The sequence below is a fragment of the Hypanus sabinus genome, unplaced genomic scaffold (genome assembly GCF_030144855.1).
Source record: "Hypanus sabinus isolate sHypSab1 unplaced genomic scaffold, sHypSab1.hap1 scaffold_151, whole genome shotgun sequence".
Taxonomy (NCBI): Eukaryota; Metazoa; Chordata; class Chondrichthyes; order Myliobatiformes; family Dasyatidae; genus Hypanus; species Hypanus sabinus.
The window spans coordinates 579,742-603,606 of record NW_026779585.1 but is presented as its reverse complement, the minus strand read 5'-3'; the positions used below and the strand labels follow the sequence as shown (position 1 = coordinate 603,606).

Genomic DNA, 23,865 nt, shown 5'->3' with positions numbered 1-23,865 from the left:
CAAGAAGGGAGGGAAGGAGAAAACGGAGAACTATCGCCCTGTTAGCCTAACGTCAGTCGTGGGGAAAATGCTTGAGTCCATTATTAAGGACGAAATAGTGTCACATCTAGATGGCAGAAATAGGATTAGGCCGAGCCAGCATGGATTTACCAAGGGCAAATCATGCTTGACTAATCTGTTGGAGTTTTTTGAGGGTGTAACAAGGATGTTAGACGAGGGTAAGCCAGTAGATGTTGTGTACCTAGATTTTCAGAAGGCATTCGATAAGGTGCCACATAGGAGATTGGTGAGTAAAATCAGAGCTCATGGCATTGGGGGCAGGGTTTCAACATGGATAGAAAACTGGTTGGCAGATAGAAAGCAAAGGGTAGCAGTGAATGGGTGCTTCTCAGACTGGCTGGAGGTGACTAGTGGGGTACCACAGGGCTCTGTATTGGGATCACAGCTCTATACGATTTATGTCAACGATTTAGATGAGGGCTTTGAAAACTATATCAGCAAGTTAGCTGACGATACTAAACTGGGTGGCAGTGTGACATGCGAAGAGGACGTTAGGAGAATACAGGGAGACTTGGATAGGCTGAGTGAGTGGGCAGATACTTGGCAGATGTCATTCAATGTGAATAAATGTGAAGTTATCCACTTTGGAAGCTGGAACAAGAGGGCAGAGTATTGTTTGAACGGTGTCGAGTTAGGTAAGGGAGAAATGCAAAGAGACCTAGGAGTCTTAGTTCACCAGTCAATGAAGGTGAATGAGCAAGTGCAACAGGCAGTGAAGAGGGCAAATGGAATGTTGGCCTTTGTTACAAGGGGAATTGAATACAAGAGCAAGGATGTTCTTTTGCATTTGTACAGGGCCCTGGTGAGACCACACCTGGAATATTGTGTACAGTTTTGGTCTCCAGGTTTAAGGAAGGACATTCTGGCAATTAAGGAAGTGCAGCGTAGATTCACTAGGTTGATTCCTGGGATGGCAGGGCTGTCTTACGCAGAGAGATTGGAGAGATTGGGCTTGTACACGCTGGAATTGAGGAGATTGAGAGGGGATCTGATTGAAACGTTTAAGATAATTAAAGGATTTGATAGGATTGAGGCAGGAAATATGTTCCAGATGTTGGGAGAGTCCAGTACCAGAGGGCATGGATTGAGAATAAGAGGTCAGTTATTTAAAACAGAGTTGAGGAAGAGCTTCTTCTCCCAGAGAGTTGTGGAGGTGTGGAATGCACTGCCTCGGAAGACGGTGGAGGCCAATTCTCTGGATGCTTTCAAGAAGGAGCTGGATAGATATCTGATGGATAGGGGAATCAAGGGATATGGGGACAAGGCAGGGACTGGGTATTGATAGTGAATGATCAGCCATGATCACAGAATGGCGGTGCATACTCGAGGGGCCGAATGGTCTACTTCTGCACCTATTGTCTATTGTCTAAGGTAGAAGGAGATGAGTTATTAACTTCAGACTTTCTGCATTATCAGTCAAAGAGTTGAGCTGTACGGTGCGTGCAGTGAGAGCGTCTTGGACCTCCAGGTCATCCACAGCAGGGGTGATCGATAAGTTAATTGCCTACGCTAGAAGGAGATGAATTATACAGCTCTCGTCACGTGCTCGTGCAGTTCAACTCTTCGAATTGATCATGTAGAGAGTTTGAAGTTAATAACTCATCTCCTTCCGCCTTAGGCCACGACCTTATCAATCATACCATCCTGTGGACCACCTCTGGAGGCCCGAGACGCCGACTTCTACAAAGAAGGGATCCGTACGCTCCACGACAGCTGGACTCAGTGTGTAAACGTAGGAAAGTAAATGTGCCAGGCGGGTTTCTAAAATTGACTCCTTCTCCGTTAGGCTACGAACTTATCGATCACCCCTTGCACGCATGCGTCTTCCACCACAGACGCAGACGAACGTTGCTTCGCTGAGCTGTTTAAAGGTTTTACGGTTGAACGACGATAAATTTGAACTCGGGCTACGAATACTCCCGGAGGCAACTGGTGAGGTGAAACACAGTAACATTCCTCAAAATATTCCAGACACTCACCGTGCGCTGAGACCCCCCCCCCTCCCCCCACCGGAGTAGGGAAGTTCCAAGCAAGTTTGCGTTAAAGACCGCGCTCGGAGCGAAAAACAAACTAACTCCGCACCTCCGCTCTCCTCGGCCGAATCCTCCGCCCACCTGTCTTGACGTGTTGGCCTTCTTTCACTTAAACTGCTCGCTTCTTATTCAAGTAATATTATTGTTCGCAAAGCAAAGAAGACAAAAAAAAACAACGACAACGCACGGATTCAAGCCGCACACACTCGCTGAGCTTGTCCCAGCCCGTCCACCCGCGCTTCTGACGAACCCTGGGCGAAGTTCGAGCTGATTAGGGTTTCGTGCGCTGTTCTGAGTTTTATTGCCCGCCATATAACTTACATCAGTTCCATACAGACTTTGAACCGCTGAGTTGTCGAGAGTCACAGTCCGCTGTTAATCTCTTGGGGGGGGGGGAATGGCGATGAACTCTCCGACCTGAACGTAATTTGCTCCCCACTTGACTTTGGGATTCGTCCCCCTGCAGGTTCCCACTCTCCGTACATTTATATTAATCGCGGCATCGGGCCTTTTGTAAAGGCCGTAACGCACAGTCTATTCGGCCCGGCGAGTGGTCCCTGCCGCTCCGTCATGGCCGCTTCGTCATTCCTCCTTAACCCCATTCTCCTGCCGTCTGCCCGTAATCTTTGACGCCCTCACTACCGCTTTAAGTATAGCCAATGTCCTCACCACCCCAGCCGTCGGTGACAATGAATTCTACAGAATCACCACCTTCTGTTTGCAAAAACTCCTCCTCATTTCTGCCCCGGAAGAGGTGTCCTTCCAATCGGAGGCCAGGTCCTCCGGTACTACACTCCCCAGCTGCAGGAAACATCCGCTCCTTTAATTATTCGATAGGCTTTTTTTTTTAAAAAAACGCATCCGAACCTGTTGCCCATCCAGTTTAGTTTAAAAAAATAATAATTACAAGTGCTTATGATCTACTTAGAGATGAAGCGCGGGATATTTTAACTTAGGGACTGTGTGGTTCAGGAAGGGAGCCAATAGCACCTACCCCCTGCTCATGGACTGTTTGCCCCCGGTCCTGTCAGGAGGGGGAGGAAGGGAGAAAACATCCACGGCAGGACGAGCACACTGAAAAACATTTACTTTCTCCAAGCAGTGAGGATGATCAATATTTCCACCCGCCAATCCACACCCCCACTGCACCACCTTCCCCCCCTCTCCGCACCCACCGCTTCTCTTTGCAGTCTGGCGTCTTCTGTACGGAAACTCCCGTGCTTCTCGCCACTTTATGGACACTTGACCGATCTACAGTGCCCCTGTAAAAGTATTCAGCACCTTCCCTCCCCCCCCCAAAAAACACTCTGTTCACTTAAATGAGGATCGCTTGCTCCTTCTTTCACACGTCGAGCTCCAAAAAGAGGGCACATTGTAAAGCGTGAGAAATTTACAAAACAAAAAATAATCGGCGGTTCAGAAGGATTCGTCCCTCTTTCCTGAACCGCCTCTCGCACTAGGGCAGTCAGTAGTCATAGAAACATAGAAACGTAGAAAATCAGCAGTACAATGCAGGCCATTCGGCCCACAAGGTTGTGCCGAACACGTCCCGAGCCCACTATTTTTCTAAGCTCCATGTACCTATCCAATAGCCTCTTAAAAGACCCTATCGTATCCGCCTCCACCACCTTTGCCGGCAGCCCATTCCACTCACTCACCACTCTCAGTGTAAAAAAAACTTACCATAGAACCATAGAATATTACAGCACAGAAACAGGCCTTTTGGCCCTTCTTGGCTGTGCCGAACCATTTTTCTGCCTAGTCCCACTGACTTGCACCTGGTCCATATCCCTCCACACCCCTCCCATCCTTGTACCTGTCCAGGTTTTTGTTAAATGTTAAAAGTGAGCCCGCATTCACCACTTCATCTGGCAGCTCACTCCACACTCCCACCACTCTCCCTTTAAACGTTTCCCCTTTCACCCTGAACCCATGAACTCCTAAATTAAATTGTACGATTGATGAAGGCCAATGCACAGTCAACCTATACAGCTGCTTTGAGTTCCTATGGACTCGGTCCCGAAGTTCCCTTTGATACTCCACACTGCCAGGAGTCTTAGCATTAACAGTACATTCTGCCATCATATTTGACCTACCAAAAGGAACCAGTTCACACTTATCTGTGTTGAACTCCATCTGGCACTGCTAAGCCCAGTTTTGCATCCTATCAATGTCCCGCTGTTAACCTCTGACAGCCCTCCACACTATCCACAACACCTCCAACCTTTGTGGCATCAGCAAACTTACTAACCCGTCTCTCCACTTCCTCATCCTGTTCATTTATGAAAATCTCGAAGAGTAAGTGTCCCAGAACAGAACCTTGAGGCACACCACTGGTCACCGACCTCCATGCAGAATATGACCAGTCTACAACCACTCTTTGCCTTCTGTGGGCAAGCCAGTTCTGGATCCACAAAGCAAGGTCCCATTGGATCCCATGTCTCCGTACTTTCTGACTAAGCCTTGCATGGGGTACCTTATCAAATGCCTTGCTGAAATCCATATACACTACATCTACTACTCTTCCTTCATCAATATGTTTAGCTACAACCTTTGATAAAGCCATGCCGACTATTCCTAACCATATTATACCTCTCTCATAAATCCTGCCTCTCAGAATCTTCTCCATCAACTTATCAACCACTGAGGTAAGACTTACTGGTCTGTAATTTCCTGTTCTATCTCTCAGCCCCCTTTCTTGAATAAAGGAACAACATTCGCAACCCTCCAATCCTCCGGACACTCTCCCGTCCTCATTGATGATGCAAAGATAATCGCCAGAGGTTCAGCAATCTCCTCCCTCGCCTCCCACAGTAGCCTGGGGTACATCTTATCCGGGTCCGGCGACTTATCCAACTTGATGCTTTCCAAAAGTTCCAGCAGATCCTCTTTCTTAATATCTACATGCTCAAGCTTTTCAATTTGTTGCTAGTCATCACCACAATTACCAAGATCTTTTTCCATCGTGAATACTGAAGAAAAGTATTCATTAAGTACCTCTGCTATTTCTTCCGGTTCCATACACACTTTCCCACTGTCACACTTGATAGGTCCTATTCTCTCACACCTTATCCTTTTGCTCTTCACATACGTGTAGAATGGCTTGGGGTTTTCCTTAATCCTGCCCGACAAGGACTTCTCATCACCCCTTCTGGCTCTCCTAATTTCACTCTTAAGCTCCTTCCTGTTAGCCTTTTAATCTTCTAGATCTCTGACATTACCTAGCTCTCTGAAACTTTTGAAAATTTTTCTTTTCTTCTTGACCAGATTCATTACAGCCTTTGCACTCCACGGTTCCTGTACCCTACCATAACTTTCCTGTCTCATTGGAACGTTCCTCTGCAGAACTCCACACAAACATCCCCTGAACATTTGCCACATTTCTTCCGTACTTTTCCCTGAGAATATCTGTTTCCAATTTAAGCTTCCAATTTCCTGTCTGACAGCCTCAGAATTCCCCTTACGCCAATTAAACGCTTTCCTCACTTGTCTGTGCCTATCTCTCTCCAATGCTATGGTAAATGAGATAGAATTATGATCACTATCTCCAAAATGTTCTCCCACTTGGAGATCTGACACCTGACCAGGTTCGTTTCCCAATACCAGATCAAGTACAGCCTCTCCTCTTTCGGCTTATCTACATATTGTGGCAAGAAACCCCCCCCTGAACAATCCTAACAAACTCCACCCCATCTAAACCCCTTGCTCTAGGGAGATGCCGATCTACATTTGTGAAATTAAAAACTCCTGCTACGACAACCCTGTTATTATTACACCTTCTCAGAATCTGTCTCCCTATCGGTTCGTCGATGTCCTTGTTACTACTGGGCGGCCTATAAAAAACACCCAGTAGAGTTATTGACCCATTCCTGTTCCTAACTTCCACCCACAGAGGCCCTGTAGACGATCTCTCCATGACGTCCGTCTTTTCTGCAGCCGTGACACTATCTCTGAGCAGCAGTGCCATGCCCCCCCTCTTTTGCCTCCCTCCCTGTCCTTTCTGAAACATAACCCGGCACTTGAAGCATCTATTTCTGCCCCTGAGCCATCCGGTCTCTGTAATGGCCACAACGTCATATCTCCCAAGTACTGATCCACGCTCTAAGCTCATCCGCTTTGTTCACAGCACGCCTCGCGTTAAAATAGATGCACCTCAAACCTCCGGCCTGAGCGCGCCCCTGCTCTTTCACCTGCCTATCCTCCCTCACGCGCTGTCTCCTATCTTTCTCTGTTTGAGAGCCAGGTGACTCTTCCCCAGTCTCTTCAGTTCGCACCTGAGGACATTTATAACACGCACAAACCTATTGGATAAGTCTCTCTCAGCTTCGCGAAACGTGGCGGAGCAAGGTCTGTCCACTCCTCCTGGGAAAATTGGGAGGGCGGTGGCGGACGGCAGTATTGAAGTTTTTTTCCGATCGGGGCGAGGTCAGGTCTCTGAACGGGAATGTTCCTCATTTGAAGCCAGCCCATGGTCGCTCTGTCGGCGTGCTGGTCGTTGTCCTGCTGAAAGACGAACTTCCTCCCCAATTTGAGCTTTCTGGCAGAAGAAAGCAGATTTTCAACATTCAGGATCTCTCTGTCTTGATTGCGGGCGTCTATCTTCCCATCTATCCTGTCCAGATTTCCAGCCCCTGGTGCCGAGAAGCGTTCTCACCATACCTGCACTGTACTTTACAGTAGGGATGGTCTTACCGGGCTGTTGCACAGTATTAAATTTACGGCACACGTACCCTTCGTGTCGAGGCCACAAAGTTCTACTTTAGTCTCATCCGAGCTCAAGACCTTCTTCCGGTTCTTTACTGTATTTTCTTCCAATTAACGTGTTCCAAAGTCCTGACATGTTTTTCTTTTGGCCAAGGCTTCTTGCTTGCCACTCTTCCTGAAATACCCTGCTTGTGCAAGGCCTCAGAGGTCGTGGAGCCACGGACCTCATCGCCGGCGGCAGTGACGGACTTCTGCAGTTCACTCAGCGTGACTGTTGGCGTCACCGTCGCCTCTCGTACCATTCCTGTCCAGGGTTCAGAGAGGGGGACTGACCTTCGGCAGTCTGGCTGTGGTTTCGTATTCCCCCCCCTCCCCCCACATTTTCACGATGGACTGCACTGCTGTGCTCAATGCCTTTGATAAGGTCTTCTCATCTCGGCAGAAAAAAAATCTATTTTATCATTTTCCTGACTTGTTTAAAATGCTCCTTTGTCTTCAGTTTGGTTTGGTCTGTCGAACATCCACCAGATCGTTGGACCTCACACAGAGATGGGGTATTTATTCTGGCGAATTTATTGAGAACACGTGCTCCTCCAATTTTGCAGAGTCGTGAAGGTAATGCGGCATATTGCACCCAGTAATTGGAAAGGGGTCGAATCACTTTGAGCCTCGTAATTTATGATGCTCAGTTGTCAGTGAATTGCAGACAGGTTTTCAAATTTATCTTTGATATGAAATGGTGCAGAGTGGTTTGCAGCTTAAAATCCTATTTCAATCTTTGAAAACGAGACGGTAAAATCTGAAAGTGTGCATGGGTCCGAGAACTTTCTGCTTATTACGCACACACTCCATTGCCGCTTTATCGGGTTCACTTATACTGAAAGCTCATTTTCTCCCTCTCCACCTCTGCGGACGGACAACAACAAATGGCGATTTTAATAGGTACGGGATCGCACCGATCATTCATGCAAATATCTAATCGGCCCAGCATGTGGCAGCAGCTCAGTGCATGAATGCACGGTGACATGGGCAAGAGGTTCAGTTGCTGTTCAGCCCGAACGCCGGAATGGGGAAGACACGTGATCCATGAGACCCCTGAGCACATTGCGCGACCTGGATAAGTCTCTGAATCCGGGGCTGGCTCGGGCCTCGCCTGGGGCCTGTGGCAGCGCTTTCATTCGGTGGACGGGGACTGACCCCGATAGACTGCGCGGTCCTGTCTCATGCCGTCGGGGGCTAAGATACCATGAAACTCCTCGACCTGCAGAACTGCCACATTCAGTGTGAATGAATCCACCGGCTGGGACCCGGGCTGCACACGTGCCAGGGGTTGAGGTAACATAAAATATTTCCCTCTTCGGAGGCAACACCCCACCCCCCCTTCTGCTGTGTAACTGTGATCACTTAGCAACCCACCATTCTCTCTCTCTCTCTCTGTCTATCTGTCTGTCTGTCTGTCTGTCTCTATCTCTGTCTCTCTCTCTCTCTCTCTCTCTGTCTATCTGTCTGTCTCTCTCTCTATCTCTGTGTCTCTCTCTGTCTATTCGTCTGTCTGTCTGTCTGTCTGTCTCACTCTCTCTCTATCTGTCTCTGTCTGTCTGTCTGTCTCTCTCTGTCTGTCTGTCTGTCTCTCTCTCTCTGTCTATCTGTCTGTCTGTCTGTCTCTCTCTGTCTATCTGTCTGTCTGTCTCTATCTCTGTGTCTCTCTCTGTCTATCTATCTGTCTGTCTGTCTGTCCGTCTGTCTGTCTCTCTCTCGCTCTCCCTGTCCGTCTCTGTCTGTCTCGGTCTCTTTCTCTGTCTGTCTCCGTCTATGAGACATAGGAACAGAATTAGGCCATTCAGCCCATCGAATCCGCACCCCCATTTCCATCACGACTCATCCCGGCTCCCAATCAACCCCATGCACCTTGCCTCTCGCCATGTCCTTTGATGCCCTGACCATTTTCTCCACTCCTCCCGCAACTCCAGAGTACCGTAACATGGCTCCGGGTGGGTATGACACTCTTTCTTGTGCCCCGTCCGCTGTGTCCTTTCCCCTCCCAATCCTGCAATGGGGTTGTCGAGTCCGTCCCTCTTCCCACCCCTCGTTGTGGGTTACGAGATGTTCTGGATGTAGGGAGGATGTTTCCACTGGTGGGGGTATCCAGAACTAGAGGGCACTGCCTCAAAATTGAGGGCTCCCGTTTAGGACGGAGGTAAGGATGATTTTTTTTTTAACCCAGAGAGTAGTGAATCTGCGGAATGCTCCGCCACAGACTGCGTTGGAGGCCCAATCCGTGGGTATATTAAGGCGGAAGTTGAACGGATTACGGCCTGAAAGGAAATGACGAGAAGGTAGGTGTATGGGTTTGAGGGGTGGCGGAGCAGACTCGATGGGCTGAATGGCCTTATTCCGCTCCTTTGGGCTTTTGGGCGTAGGAGTTCTGTGGAAATTAAGTCCTTGGCAATGGCCAATGAAACAAAGTTGGACTGAAGCGGAGCGGCCATTCTGGGAGTTGACCAGTGCTCGAGTGGGGAGTTGTTAGTCTGCTCCTATGTCTCACGGGTGGGTGACTCTCCCACTCCAGGTGAATGCTACCCCCTCCCTCCCCGCCCCCCACACTCCGTCCAGACTTGCACGCACTCCCGCGCACGCCAAATGTTTTCCAGACGACAGGGATTGAGATTGCGGCGACCTTGCAGGCGACGCAGCGACACTTCTTTATCGAATGAATTGCTCGGCCTCTGCGTGATGTGATTCATATCCTGGTGGATCTGGGGATTTGAATCAGGTTTCTTTTCCCCCTCCCGGTTCAGACTGGAGGGATAGCGCCCCAGGCGATTCAGGAGGTGGAACTGCGGCCCTGAGGAACCCTGACCTGCGGATTGCAGAGGCTCGAGCAAACGCCAGACGGTGAGAGATTGCGCTCGGGTGGGCGACGCCGACCATTCGCGTGATCGGCTGTTGCGTCGCTGATCGGCGACGGAAATTCTGCGCCCGGCAGATCGCGCCGAGATGTGCGCGGGGGGAGCGAGACTTTCTGGGGAAGCGAGCGGGCGCGGCCGGGTGAGAGTTGGTGAATCGCGCGTGGCAGTCGAGAGCGCCGGGGTGGGGGTTGTGTCCCGGGAGGGGGTGTGGGGGAGTGAGGGCATCCCATGCACCGCATATGCCTGTGAACTATTGCTTTGTGCCTAGCAGGAGCGAGATTTGCAAAGAAGCTCCCGGGGCCAGTCGGGGAGTTTTGAGCACCGCAGACCAATAAGAGCCGTGGGATTGTGCGTACCGGGGGGGGGGCGGTGAGATATGAAAATAAAGAATGCTGGGAAATGTGCGATAATGTCTGTCTCTCTCTCTCCCTCTCTCCCCCTCCCTCTCCCCCTCCCTCTCCCCCTCCCTCTCCCCCTCCCCCTCCCTCTCCCCCTCCCTCCCTCCCTCTCTCCCTCTCTCCCTCTCTCCCTCCGTCCCTCCCTCCCTCCCTCCCGCCTCCCCCCATCACTTCCTTAACCAGCCTCTCCCTTCTACTCGGTGCGACACACGAAATGCTTGCTGGAGGAACTGAGCAGGCCAGTCAGCATCCGTGGGAACTCTTCGGGCAGAGACCCTTCAGCAGAAACATAGCTCTAGAGTAGATTTAAAAGTTGGGGAGGGGGTTGGGGTAGAGTGGAGGAAGAAACACAAGCTGATAGGTGAATCCAGGGAGGGGGATGAGGCGGTGGCGGGGTTGGTTGAGATGATGTGAAGAGCTGGGAAGTGATTGGTGAATGAGATATAGGGCTGGAGAAGGGGGAGTCTGATAGGAGAGCTGGGAAGTGATTGGTGAATGAGATATAGGGCTGGAGAAGGGGGAGTCTGATAGGAGAGCTGGGAAGTGATTGGTAAACGAGATACAGGGCTGAAGAAGGGAGAGTCTGATAGGAGAGGACAGAAGTCTGATAGGAGAGCTGGGAAATGATTGGTGAATGATATACAGGGCTGGAGAAGGGGGAGTCTGATAGGAGAGGACAGAAGTCTGATAGGAGAGCTGGGAAGTGATTGGTGAAAGAGATACAGGACTGGAGAAGGAGTTGTCTGATAGGAGAGGACAGAAGTATGATATGAGAGCTGGGAAGTGATTGGTGAATGCGATACAGGACTGGAGAAGGGGGAGTCTGATAGGAGAGGACAGAAGTCTGATAGCAGAGCTGGGAAGTGATTGGTGAACGAGATACGGGACTGGAGAAGGGGGAGTCTGATAGGAGAAGACAGAAGTCTGATAGGAGAGCTGGGAAGTGATTGGTGAACGAGATACAGGGCTGGAGAAGGGGGAGTCTGATAGGAGAGGACAGAAGTATGATATGAGAGCTGGGAAGTGATTGGTGAATGAAATACAGGGCTGCAGAAGGGGGAGTCTGATAGGAGAGGACAGAAGTCTGAGAGGAGAGCTGGGAAGTGATTGGTGAATGAGATACAGGACTGGATAAGGGGGAGTCTGACAGGAGAGGACAGAAGTATGATATGAGAGCTGGGAAGTGATTGGTGAATGAGATACAGGGCTGGAGGAGGGGGAGTCTGATAGGAGAGGACAGAAGTATGATATGAGAGCTGGGAAGTGATTGGTGAACGAGATACAGGACTGGAGAAGCAGGAGTCTGACAGGAGAGGACAGAAGTATGATATGAGAGCTGGGAAGTGATTGGTGAATGAGATACAGGGCTGGAGAAGGGGGAGTCTAATAGGAGAGGACAGAAGTATGATATGAGAGCTGGGAAGTGATTGGTGAATGAGATACAGGGCTGGAGAAGGGAGTATGATAGGAGAGGACAGAAGTCTGATAGGAGAGCTGGGAAGTGACTGGTGAACGAGATACAGGGCTGGATAAGGGGGATTCTGATAGGAGAGGACAGAAGTCTGATAGGAGAGCTGGGAAGTGATTGGTGAACGAGATACAGGGCTGGAGAAGGGGGAGTCTGATAGGAGAGGACAGAAGTCTGATAGGAGAGCTGGGAAGTGATTGGTGAACGAGATACAGGGCTGGAGAAGGGGGAGTCTGATAGGAGAGGACAGAAGTCTGATAGGAGAGCTGGGAAGTGACTGGTGAATGAGATACAGGGCTGGAGAAGGGAGTATGATAGGAGAGGACAGAAGTCTGATAGGAGAGCTGGGAAGTGACTGGTGAACGAGATACAGGGCTGGAGAAGGGGGATTCTGATAGGAGAGGACAGAAGTCTGATAGAAGAGCTGGGAAGTGATTGGTGAACGAGATACAGGGCTGGAGAAGGGGGATTCTGATAGGAGAGGACAGAAGGCCACGGCAGAACGAAAAGTGGCGGGGGGGGGGGTGGGTGGGTAGGAGCACCAGCGGGAAGCATTGGGTTGGCAAGGAGATAAGGTGAGAGAAGTTTAAGGGGATGGGGAAGGGTGAATGAGGGAGTTATTACCGGAAGTTCCAGAGATCAATGTTCATGCTGGAGGCTGATGGGTGTAATTGGGCAGGAAAGGCCTGTAACCGTGCAACACACACACAAAAAGCTGGAGGAACTCAGGGGGCCAGGGTTTCGTGGACGGACCGTCGACAGTTAGCTCTTTTCTGTAGACGCGGCCTGACCTGCGGTGTCCCCCCAGCATTCTGTGCGTGATGCTCGTATTTCCGGCAACGGCAGATTTTCTTTTCTTTGTTTCTGCGGCCGATCTCAAAAAACCAACCAATGAAGACTTCCCGTCCAAAAATTTATTAAAATCATTATATCTTCGAACGATCAGTGAGGTCATTTGTTTTCAATTTCGCGTTCATCAATCTCCCGACCCTAATCCTGGAATATATATATTACAATTATTTATTTTTCAATAACTGTCATTGAAAAGGCTTGGGAGCAGTAAACATCCCTTATGTAACCCCTAAAAAAATCCTGACCTCTGTCCAGAAAAGGTCGCCCCTCAGTTTTGAGGCTGTGCCCTCTAGTTCTGGATATCCCCGTGATAGGAAACATCCTCTCCACATCCAGCCTATACATTCAACATTCCGTAGTTTTCAATGAGATCCTTCTGCATTCTTCTAAATCCCAGTGTGTTCAGGCCCGAAGCTGTCAGGTTCCCCTTCTTTATTAACCACTTCATTCCTGGATTCATCCTTATGAACCTCGTCAAAATATTCCTCCCTCTCTCCCTCTCACGCAAAGGTCTGGGCAGACCATTATTTCTCTTTCAGACCCTAGCAATAGAGATTAACCAAAATCAATTCAATGAATGGAACAAAATGTTATCAAGATATACAGTGGCATGCAAAAGTTTGGGCACCCCGCTCAAGATCTATTTTGCTGTGAATAGCAAAGCGAGTAAAAGATGAACTGATTTCCAAAGGGTAAAAAGTTAAAGATGACGCATTTCTTCAATATTTCCGGCAAGATTACTTTTTTTAAAAAATTTCCATCTTTTACAGTTTCAAAATAACAAGAAAGGAAACGGGCCCGAAGCAAAAGTTTGGGCACATTGTCAGGTCAATTCTTAGTAACACCCCCTTTGGCAAGTATTACAATTTGTAAACGTTTTCTGTAGCCAGCTAAGAGTCCTTCAATTATTGTTTGGGGGATTGTCGCCCATTCTTCCTTGCAAAAGGCTTCTAGTTCTGTGAGATTCTTGGGCCGTCTTGCATGCACTGCTCTTTTGAGGTCTAGCCACAGATTTTAGATGATGTTTAGGTCGGGGGACAGTGAGGGCCATGGCAAAACCTTCAGCTTGCGCCTCTTGGGGTAGTCCATTGTGGATTTTGAGGTGTGCTTAGGATCATTATCCTGTTGTAGAAACCATCCTCTTTTCATCTTCAGATTTTCCAAACGGGGGTTTTGATTTGCCTCTCTAGAAATCTTGCGAACAGTTTTCTCAGAAAGTTTTCTTGGTCTTCCGGACCTCAACTTGACCTCCACCGTTCCTGTGAATTGCCATTACTTAATGACCTGACGAACTGAGGAAACGGCTACGCGAAAACGCTTTGCTATCTTCTTGTAGCCTTCTCCTGCTTTGTGGGCATCATTTATTTTAGTTTTCAGAGTTCTAGGCAGCTGCTTAGAGGAGCCCGTGGCTGCTGATCGTTGGGACAAGGTTTGAGGAGTCAGGGTATTTATAAAGCTTTGGAATTTGCATCACCTGGCCTTTCCTAATGATGACAGTGAACAAGCCATTGCCCTAACAAGCTAATTAATGTCTGAGACCTTGGTAAAAATTATCTAGGAGCTCAAATCTCTTGGGGTGCCCAAACTTCTGCATGTTGCTCCTTTCCTTTTTTTCACTCTAAAATTGTACAAAACAAAAATAATACACTGATCTTGCTTACAATGTAGAAAATAATGTTTCATCTTTAACTTAATGACTTTTGGAGATCAGTTCATCTTCTACTCACTTAACTATTCACAGCAACAGAAGTTTCGATCGGGGTGCCCAGACTTTTGCATGCCACTGTCGGTATGCCAGCTTCCGTCAGGGGTCTCCGGGGCAACCCTCTCCGACCGAGTCCTGCAGCGCTTTCCAGTAGAGCAGCTTCTCGAAGTTTCTGACGTGGTGCGAGGTGACGAGCCGCCGGTAGGAGCAGATGGAGAACGGCTCCCTGTAGCTGGAGAAGACGCGCTCGGTGTGGATGGGCACCGGCTCCACCTTCAGCTCCGCGACGCGCATCCCCACGTACACGTCCTCCAGTCTGAACAGGGGCGGCGTCCCGGAGATGTTCCACACGCGGCAAGCCAAGTCCGTGGACAGGACGTAGCCGCTTCCGGCACAGTAAGGTGGGTACGTTTTCCCAGGGTACTCCTCCTTGCTGATGTACCACCGGTTCTTTGTCCCGCGGTATGGCTTGGCGCCTCTATGAATGAGACCGGTGAGGAGGTTGCTGCGGGGAGCGCGGGACAGGAGCTCCAGCAGGTAGTCGGTGTTGACGAACGTGTCGGTGTCCGTCTTCATCACGAAGGAGGGGGAGCGACAGTAACAGCAGATCCACTCCAAGCCCAGCAGCACCTTGAGGGTCAGGTTGTAGTACGTGTCAGAGAAATCACCCTGGATGATGTCCCGGTGCTCTGCGGCCTCCCGTCGGATCGAGTCCTGCCGATCCCTCCCGTGTCCCAAAAGGAAATAGGTGACTGCCCTGGCCCCGCCAAACCGCCGCTCGCTCCCCCAGGTCTGGCGGATGACCGAGCGAGCCTCGAACTCATCCGGGGAGCTGGGCACCAGGAGGACCAGGAAGGGGGCGCTGTCGTCGCACCGGCCGGCGGGCCGCGTCAGGAAGGAGGTGCCGTTCAGCCGCGAGGGGCAGCGGGGCCGGAAGCTCCCGCCGCTCCTCTCTCTGCTCCACAGGGCCACCGGGATCAGGCAGAGGAGCAGCTGAAGGAGAATCCCGGCCTTGAGGAACCTGTTGCCCCCGGGTATTCCCTTGGGAAACACCCGCAGCCAAAAGCTCGCATTTGCTGTAAAGAGAAGGAAAAAGAAAACATCATCAGTTGCACTCCAACCAGACAGGAACGTTGCACCCATGTCTAGTCTGAGAGATGCCTTGGGTGGACAGAGGAGAGGTTCGGTTCAAGCAGCAGCTGACGAGGGGAAGAGCAACGGGGTTACAGGAAAGGCGCTAGCACAGATAGAAGATTGACGGGCAGGCAGGAGGCAAGGAGTGGGAGTAAAAGGGGCATTTTCCGGTTGGCTGCCGTTGACTGGCCGTGTTGGGAGCGTTTCTCTTCACCTTGCACGTCAATAAATTGGATGGAACTATTACTGGCCTTTCGGCTATGCTTGCGGATGACGGGAAGATAGGGTGGAGGGGCAGGGAGTGCTGAGGACAGAGAGGATAGAGAAGGACCTGGACAGACAAGGGCAACGGGTGGAGGGAGTGGTAGATGTAATACGATGTCGGGAAGTGCATGATGGGAGAAATGGGAAGACTGATTATAGTGGGGAGGGGATTCTCACAAAGATACGGAGCTGCGAGGGGTCCTGGGAGTCCTTGTGCCGGATTCCCTAAAGATTAATTTGCAGGTTGAGGCGGTGGTAAGAGAGGTAAACGCAACGTTTAGCATTCAGTCAGCGAGGAAGAGAAGACAAAAACAGGGATGTCACGCTGAGGTTTTGCAACCCACTGGTCTCAGGCTGCACTTGGAATATTGTGAGCAGTTTTAGGACCCTTATCTTAAAAAAAAAATCTGTTGGAATTAGAACAAAAAAAAAATCAGAAGATATCGGAGCAGAATTAGGCCATTTGGCCCATCTAGACTTCTACGCCGTTTCATCATGGCCGATCCAATTTTCCTCTCAGCCCCGACCTCCCGCCTTCTCTCCGTATCCCTTCATGTTCTGACCAATCAAGAATCTCTGACTTAAATACGCCTAAAGGCTTGCCCCCCTCCCCACCCCCCCAGAGCTGCCTGTGGCAAAATATTCCGCACTTGACATTCTCTGGTTTAAAAAAAAACGCCCTTCCTCCTCACCTCCGTTCTAAAGTCTATTTTGAGTCTGTGTCCCCTGATCTTAGACTCTCCCATCACAGGAGACATCCTCTCCACATCCACTCGGTCTGGACGTTTCACCATTCGATGGGTTTCAATGTAATTCGTAATTCTTCTGAATTCTATCGATTACAGACGCCGTGACAGTTATCGGACGCTCTTTATACGGCAAGCCATACAATCCTGGGATGATCTTCGTCAAACTCCTTCGACCCCCTCTCTACTTTCAGCCCATCCCTTCTAAGGTGAGGGGCCAAAAACAACTCACAATCCTCCAAGCGCGGCCTCGCCAAATGCTTTTAAAGCCTCCACTTTACATCCTTCCGTTTACATTCTTGTCCTCTTGAAGTGAATGCTGGAATCGCATTCGCCTTCCTCGCAACAGACTCCATCTGGAAATTGATCTTCAGGGAATCCTGCACAAGGGCTCCCGGCTGTTACACGGGGGCGGCGGAGGAGAACCCAAGTGCAGGACGCCGGCACGTCGACTCAGTTGGGGAGGCTGGCGTAGACCTGAACGTGGAGCAGGAAACCAGAGGGATCTTGACAAGGAGACGGGATCCACAGGGACTCTCTAGAACGTAGAGCGGAACTTAGAACTACCGGTTCTAATCGGAACAGGCAACGAAGTATCACACCAGAATTGACCTGTGATAGGGTCGCCATCGTATTTATTTCCCAGTCTCTGATGAGAGCCAGATGTACGGTAATTGGGTAACTAGTAGCAATTGACTGAAATTGGGGAATAATCGGGGAGAAAGTGTTGTTAAAGGGGAACGGTCAACCGGAACCATGACACCGGGTGCCCTTTGCGCTTTAGTAATTCTGTATTTTTTTCTCCGTTCAGAAAACAGCCAACCCTCTCTTTTATTCAACCAAAGTGCACGACCATACACTTCCCGACACTGTCTGCCATCGTCCAATTCTTTGCTCATTCTCCTAATCTGCGTGAGCCACTGTGTAGCCTCTCTACTTCCACAGAACTACCTGTTCCTCCACCTAGCTTCATACTGTCGGCAAACTTTGCAACAAAGTCATTAATTACACCATCCTGACTTACACCAAAAGACTAAGGAGCTGGTGGTGGACCTGGGGAGGGCTAAGGCACCGGTGACCCCTGTTTCCATCCAAGGGGTCAGTGTGGACATGGTGGAGGATTACCGATACCTGGGGATCCGAATGGACAATAAACTGGTCAAAGAACACCGAGGCTGTCTACAAGAAGGGTCAGAGCCGTCTCTACTTCCTGAGGAGACTGAGGTCCTTTAACATCTGCCGGACGATGCTGAGGATGTTCTATGAGCCTGTGGTGGCCAGTGCTATCGTGTTTGCTGTTGTGTGCCGGGGCAGCAGGCTGAGGGTAGCGGACGCCAACAGAATCAACAAACTCATTCGTAAGGCCGGTGATGTTGTGGGGGTGGAACTGGACTCTTTGACGGTGGTGTCTGAAAAGAGGATGCTGTCCAAGTTGCATGCCATCTTGGGCAATGACTCCCATCCACTCCATAATGTACTGGTTAGGCACAGGAGTACATTCAGCCAGAGACTCATTCCACCGAGATGTAACACTGAGCGTCATAGGAAGTAATTCCTGCCTGTGGCCATCAAACTTTACAACGTCTCCCTTGCAGTGTCAGACACCCCGAGCCAATAGGCTGGTCCTGGACTTATTTCCACTTGTCATGATTAACATTATTATTTAATTATTTATGCTTTTATATTCTTATATTTCTTCACTATTTTTGGTTGGTGCGGCTGTAACGAAACCCAATTTCCCTCGGGATCAATAAAGTATGTCTGTCTGCCTATCTGTCGGTCAAATTATTGACAGATAACTAAAAAAGATTCATCCCCAACGTTTATTCACACTCTTTTCTTCCTGCCAATCAGCCACTACTTTATCCATGCTGGACTCTTTCCTGTAATACCATGAGTTCGTAACTTGTTACGCAGTCTCTTCTGTGGCACCTTGTCAAGGGCTTTCTGGAAATCCCGTACACAACATCAACCGATTTTCCTTTGACGATCCCGCTTGTTGTTGTTTTTTTTTTCTCACAACAAATTTGCAAGGCGAGATTTTCCCTTGAGGACATCATGCAGACCGCGGTCGATTTTATCATGTGCCTACAAGGAACGTGAGACCTCACCCTGAACAATCGACTCGAACACATTCCCAGTCTCCGAGGAGGTCAGACTAACCGGCCAATAGTTATACATTCTGACTCTCTTCCTTCATATTTGATTCCCTTCATTTTAGTAGAATTATTCCAGTCCGCGCCGAACGCTTACTCTCACCTAGTCCCACCGACCCGCACTCAGCCCACAACCCTCCATTCCTTTCCTGTCCATATACCTATCCAATTTTACTTTAAATGACAAAATCGAACCTGCCTCTACCACTTCTACTGGAAGCTCATTCCACGCAGCTACCACTCTCAGAATAAAGAAATTCCCCCTCATGTTACCTTTAAACGTTTGCCCCTAAGTCTCAACTCATTTCCTCGTATTTGAATCTTCCCTTCCCTCAATGGAAAAAGCCTATCCACGTTAATTTCTATCCATCCCCCTCATAATTTTAAATTCCTCTAACAAGTCCCCCCTCAACCTTCTACGCTCCAAAGAATAAAGACCTAACTTGTTCAACCTTTCCCTGTAACATTGGTGCTGAAACCCAGGTAACATTCCAGTAAATCTCCTCTGTACAAAGAATAAAGACCTAACTTGTTCAACCTTTCCCTGTAACATTGGTGCTGAAACCCAGGTAACATTCTAGTAAATCTTCTCTGTACTCTCTCTATTTTGTTGACATCTTTCCTATAATTCGGTGACCCGAACTGTACACAATACTCCAAATTCGGCCTCACCAATGCCTTGTACAATTTTAAAATTACATCCCAACTCCTGTACTCAATGCTCTGATTTATAAAGGTCAACATACCAAAAGCTTTCTTTACCACCCTATCCTTAAGAAATAAATCAGGAGGGTAAAAAGAAGGCATGAATTTGCCCTAACAGACAAGGTGAATGAGAATCCTAAGGGATTTTACAGATATGTTAAGGGCAAAAGGATAGAAAGGTAGAAAATGAGTCCTCTGGAAGATCCTTAATCTATGTACTGAGTCAAAAGAGATGGGGGGAGGTCTGTATTTACTCAGGAAATGGACACAGAATCTATAGAAGTGAGGCAAAGCAGCTGCAAGGTCATGAACTAAATACAGATTACAGTCCTGAGGCAAATTAGGGTGGATAAACCCCCAGGACCTAATAACATGTTCCCATCGACCCTGTGAGAGGCAAGTGCAGAAATTGTAGGGCCCCTCACAGAGATATTTAAATCATCCTTAGCAATCGGTGATTGACTAGAGGATAGCTAATGCTGTTCCACTGTTTAAAGAAGCCTCTAAAAATAAACCAGGAAATTCTAGGCTGGTGAGCCTGACTGACATAAGCAGTGGAAAAGTTTTTGGAAGGCATTCTGAGGGAAGGGATATATGGGTGTTTGGGTAGACATGGATAGTCAGCATGGCTTTGTGTCTGGTTTCTGGTAGGCAATGTCTAAACAATCTTATAGGTTTTTTTAGGAGGTTATCAGGAAAGTTGATGAAGACAAGGCAGTGGAGGTTGCCTCCATGGATTTCTAGCAAGGCATTTGTCAAGGTCATGCATCGGAGGTTGGTCAAGAAGGTTAGGTGGCTGGACATTCAAGATGCAGTAGATGGCTGATTGGAGGCCTATGGCGAGTGGAATGCTGCAGGGATCACTGCTGGGTATTGTAAATCTCTGGTGAGATTAAAGAGTATTGTGTTCAATTCTGGTCACCTCATTATAGGAAGGACGTGGAAGCTATGGAGAGAGTGCAGAGGAGATTTACCAGGATATCGCCTGGATTGGAGATCAAGTCATATGAAGCAAGGTTAGCAGAGCTGGGACTTCTCTCTTTGGGGCGTAGAAGAATGAGAGGGGAGTTGATAGAGGTCTACAAGATTATGAGAGGCATAGATAGGGTGGATAGTCAGTACCTGCTTCCCAGGGCACCAATAGCAAACACCAGAGGGCATATGTACAAAGTTAAGGGAGGGGAGTTTAAGGTAGACATCAGGGGTAAGTTCTTTACACAGAGGGTTGTGAGTTCCTGGAATGACTTGCCAGGGATGGTGGTGGAGGCTAAAAATTAGGGGTATTTAAGAGCCTCTTGAAAAGGCACATGGATGAAAGAAAGATGGAGGGTTATGGGGTAGTGTGGGTTTAGTACCTTTTTTAAAGGATTATATGGGTCGGCACAACATGGAGGGCTGAAGGGCCTGTACTGTGCTGTAGTGTTTTATCCACATGAGATCCCACCTTCAGGGAACTATGCACCATTATTCCTAGATCACTCTGTTGTACTGCATTCTTCAATGCCCTACCATTTACCATGTATGTCCTATTTGGATTATTCCTACCAAAATGTAGCACCTCACACTTACCAGCATTAAACTGCATCTGCCATCTTTCAGCCCACTCGTCTAATTGGCCTAAATATCTCTGCAAGCTTCGAAAACCTCCTTCATTATCCGCAACGCCACCTATCTTAGTATCAACTGCATACTTACTAATCCAATTTACCAGTCCATCATCCAGATCATTAATGTATATCACAAACAACTTTGGACCCAGTACAGATCCCTGAGGCACACCGCTAGTCACCGGCCTCCAACCTGACAAATAGTTATGCGCCACTACTCTCTGGCATCTCCCATCCAGCCAGTGTTGAATACATTTTTCTATTTGAATATTAATACCTAACAATTGAACCTTCCTAACTAACCTTCCGTGTGGAAACTTGTCAAAGGCCTTACTGAAGTCCATATAGACAACATCCACTGCTTTACCCTCGTCCACTTTCCTAGGAACCTCTTCAAAAACTTCAATAAGATTTGTGAAACATGATCTTCCACGCAAAAATCCATGTTGACTGCTCCTAATCAGACCCTGTCTATCCAGATAATTATATATACCATCTCTAAGAATACTTTCCATTAATTTACCCACCGCTGACGTCAAACTTACAGGCCGATAATACAATACTTAGCCCTTCGTGTCTGCTCCGCCATTTCTGATTAAATCACGGCTGATTTATTATCCTTCTCATTTACCTGCCTACTTCCTGTAAACATTGATATTCTTAATAATTACCAGCCTGTCACTATACGGTTTAAGTAGATTTGATGACCCGCCCGTCTGCGGCAACGAATTCCACAGATTCACAATCCCCGGAGGAGGGCGGTGCTCTTCAGCATTACTCTGAAGATGCGTCCTTCTGTTCCGAGGCTGTGCTCTCCGCTCCTACACTCCCCCAGCACGGGGAATATCCTCTCCCCATCCAATCTATCTAGGGCTTTCAATAGTCGGCAGGTTTCAATTAGGTACGGCTGAGCTACAAAGACTGCAGGCCCACAGCCATCAGACGCTCCCCGTGTGTTCACCTAGTATTGCCCTGAATCATTTACGAGCGCCGTACCCACTCTGTGAGAGAACGGGCCCAGACCTGATGGGAGGGCGCGGAAGAAATTTCACAAAGAGGAAACACAGCGTATTCCGGGGAAATCGAAACCCATTGCTATCACCCTCAGGGCCCTCCCCAACTATTTCATCAGCACCGTTCTGGTCTGGGTGACCCTCTGCCCTGTCCGCTCTTCGGCAAATCCCTGCAATATCTCGCCGTGGTGACGCGCACGCGCAACCCGCTGTGAGGAGCGTGAAGCAGGCCGTGGTTATACCCCTTTCCACATGAGACTGTGCTTCCCCAATAGATGTTAACACTCTCTCGTCTCTCTTCTCCGTCCCTCCTTCACGAATCCTTTGCAATTTGCGGGCACCGATTAAATCCAGAACCATTATCGATTAGTATTTGCAAATAAATAAAAAGAGCTCTAACATACCAGTGCCCTTCCCTGCCGCTGATGTCATCGAGAAAACTTTCCTGTCCACTCCTTCACCCCTTCTTTTTTTCGTGGAGAGTGTTTCGTCAGACTCCGGTGCTCTGTTACAAGCAGAAAAATAATACGAAGCTCAGAAAATTAAATTAAGTTGACGTGGAAGCCATTGCCGCGGTTTTGTTTTCGACCGCGACGAGTGCTTTGAAGTAACTTTGGCGCATTCACAGGAGCGATGGCATTTGCACCGCAGCACACTCGGTCACATCGTGCGCAATTGCCCTGTGCCCGTGACTCTCCGTGGAGTCTGCGCGCGTTTTTTTTTTCTTCTGCAGTGTAATGTGGTTTCCAGGACAAATCCTTCGGCGCTGCGAGAAGCTTCGATGGTTGACACGCTGAGAAGTTTCGCCAATTTCAGCTCAGCTCCCGAGCGTGGCAGCAACACGATCGCACGGACTGCAGCGACTGGGGCCCGAGATCGCTGATCAAAGTCACTTTGGTGGGCTGCGATTTCCAGTTCCGTGGGCAGTTCGGACCGCCGACCGAAAAGGAGATTGATCAACACGATTGAAAGTAGTCTAGCAAAGAGTCTGCCTTGATTTGTGGACGCGAATTAGTGGGAAAGATCGAAGAGATTAGCCCTTTGTTCCCCAGAGCGAAGGAGAATGAGCGGAGGGTAGACAGGGTTACGCAAAGCGCCGGAATAAAGAAGCGTTGGGGCTGAGGGTGGCAGGGAGAAGGAGGCTGGATTTATGTTGATAGGTAAAGCCAGGTGAAAGAAAGACGGTGATAACCCTGCCTGCAGCCCAAAGCAACGAAGGGGAGGGCTCACGAAAAGCGGCCAGACAGCGATACAATAGATTTAACCTCACGAGTTCTTGCCTCCAAATTATCCCGGCAACAGTTCAAGCAATACCTGGAGCTTATTGAAGGAAATCCCTGAAATTGTTAAGCGACTGTGATGCGGACGGGCACGATAACTGAAAGTTATATATATTTTTTTCTTTCCGCTCTGCCTTGCAGGGAGCCGCCTGACGCTGATTCCGCTGAGTCCCGAGACTGGTTCTGACTGAAAATGAACTAGTTTCCCCCCACCCCACCCTCCCCACCTTTAAGTATTGGGTCCGTTCGGTAAATCATTAACCTTTATCAGCTGGGCCCGGCACAACTTGTTCTTGCATAAGACCTGGTCCAATCACTGATTTATTGCAACAAATCGCTTCGAGTCTTCACCTTTGTTTGCTCGGTGCCTGGTTACGCTCCCTTGGCCGCGCTGAATCCCAGGCGCCATGAGCGGCGGCCCCGATGTGACGTCACGCTTCAGTACGGTGACATCTTTCAACAGATAAGCTCATCGATCACGCGACGACTCTGCAGCGTCACTGGCAACGTCACCGAGAGGACGCAGTCCGTCGCCAGAGGTGGTTAGACCATTAGGTCTATTGGATCATTACTCCTCTCGAACCCTCTCCGTCATTCCGTCAAGGCTCGGTCATTACCCCTCTCAACCCCATTTTCCCGCCTTGCCGCCTGTAATCTTGATGCCGTTCAGCTTCCTACCCAGCTCCTTATTATCTCTCTTCAAGACCGATCTCTTCCCTCAGCGCTTCGCCCGTGTTTCACGGGAAACGACGTGAGCTGCGGCCGGCCGCAGTTTGACTCTATCACACAACGCTTTTCCTAACCAGTCATGAAGTTCAGAGAGCGAGGTGG

At 49.1% G+C, this 23,865-nt stretch overlaps 1 protein-coding gene across 1 annotated transcript; it reads right to left on the bottom strand.

Moving 5' to 3' along the window:
• Positions 1-14,228: 14,228 nt before the first annotated feature.
• Positions 14,229-23,443, bottom strand: LOC132387080 (beta-1,3-galactosyltransferase 5-like). The gene is made up of 2 exons (XM_059959435.1): positions 23,386-23,443; positions 14,229-15,205 (listed from the first exon to the last, which is right to left on the bottom strand). The coding sequence occupies exons 1-2, from the start codon at positions 23,441-23,443 to the stop codon at positions 14,229-14,231; spliced, it is 1,035 nt and encodes a 344-aa protein (XP_059815418.1).
• Positions 23,444-23,865: the final 422 nt, after the last annotated feature.

What these genes read in the sequence shown, in the direction of transcription:
- LOC132387080 (XM_059959435.1), bottom strand. Translation starts at nt 23,443, where the DNA reads ATGGCGCCTGGGATTCAGCGCGGCCAAGGGAGCGTAACCAGGCACCGA. An exon ending in CAGGCACCGAGCAAACAAAG is followed by an intron (nt 15,206 to 23,385) that starts GTGAAGACTCGA and finishes TTCTCTTTACAG; the next exon opens with CAAATGCGAGCTTTTGGCTG.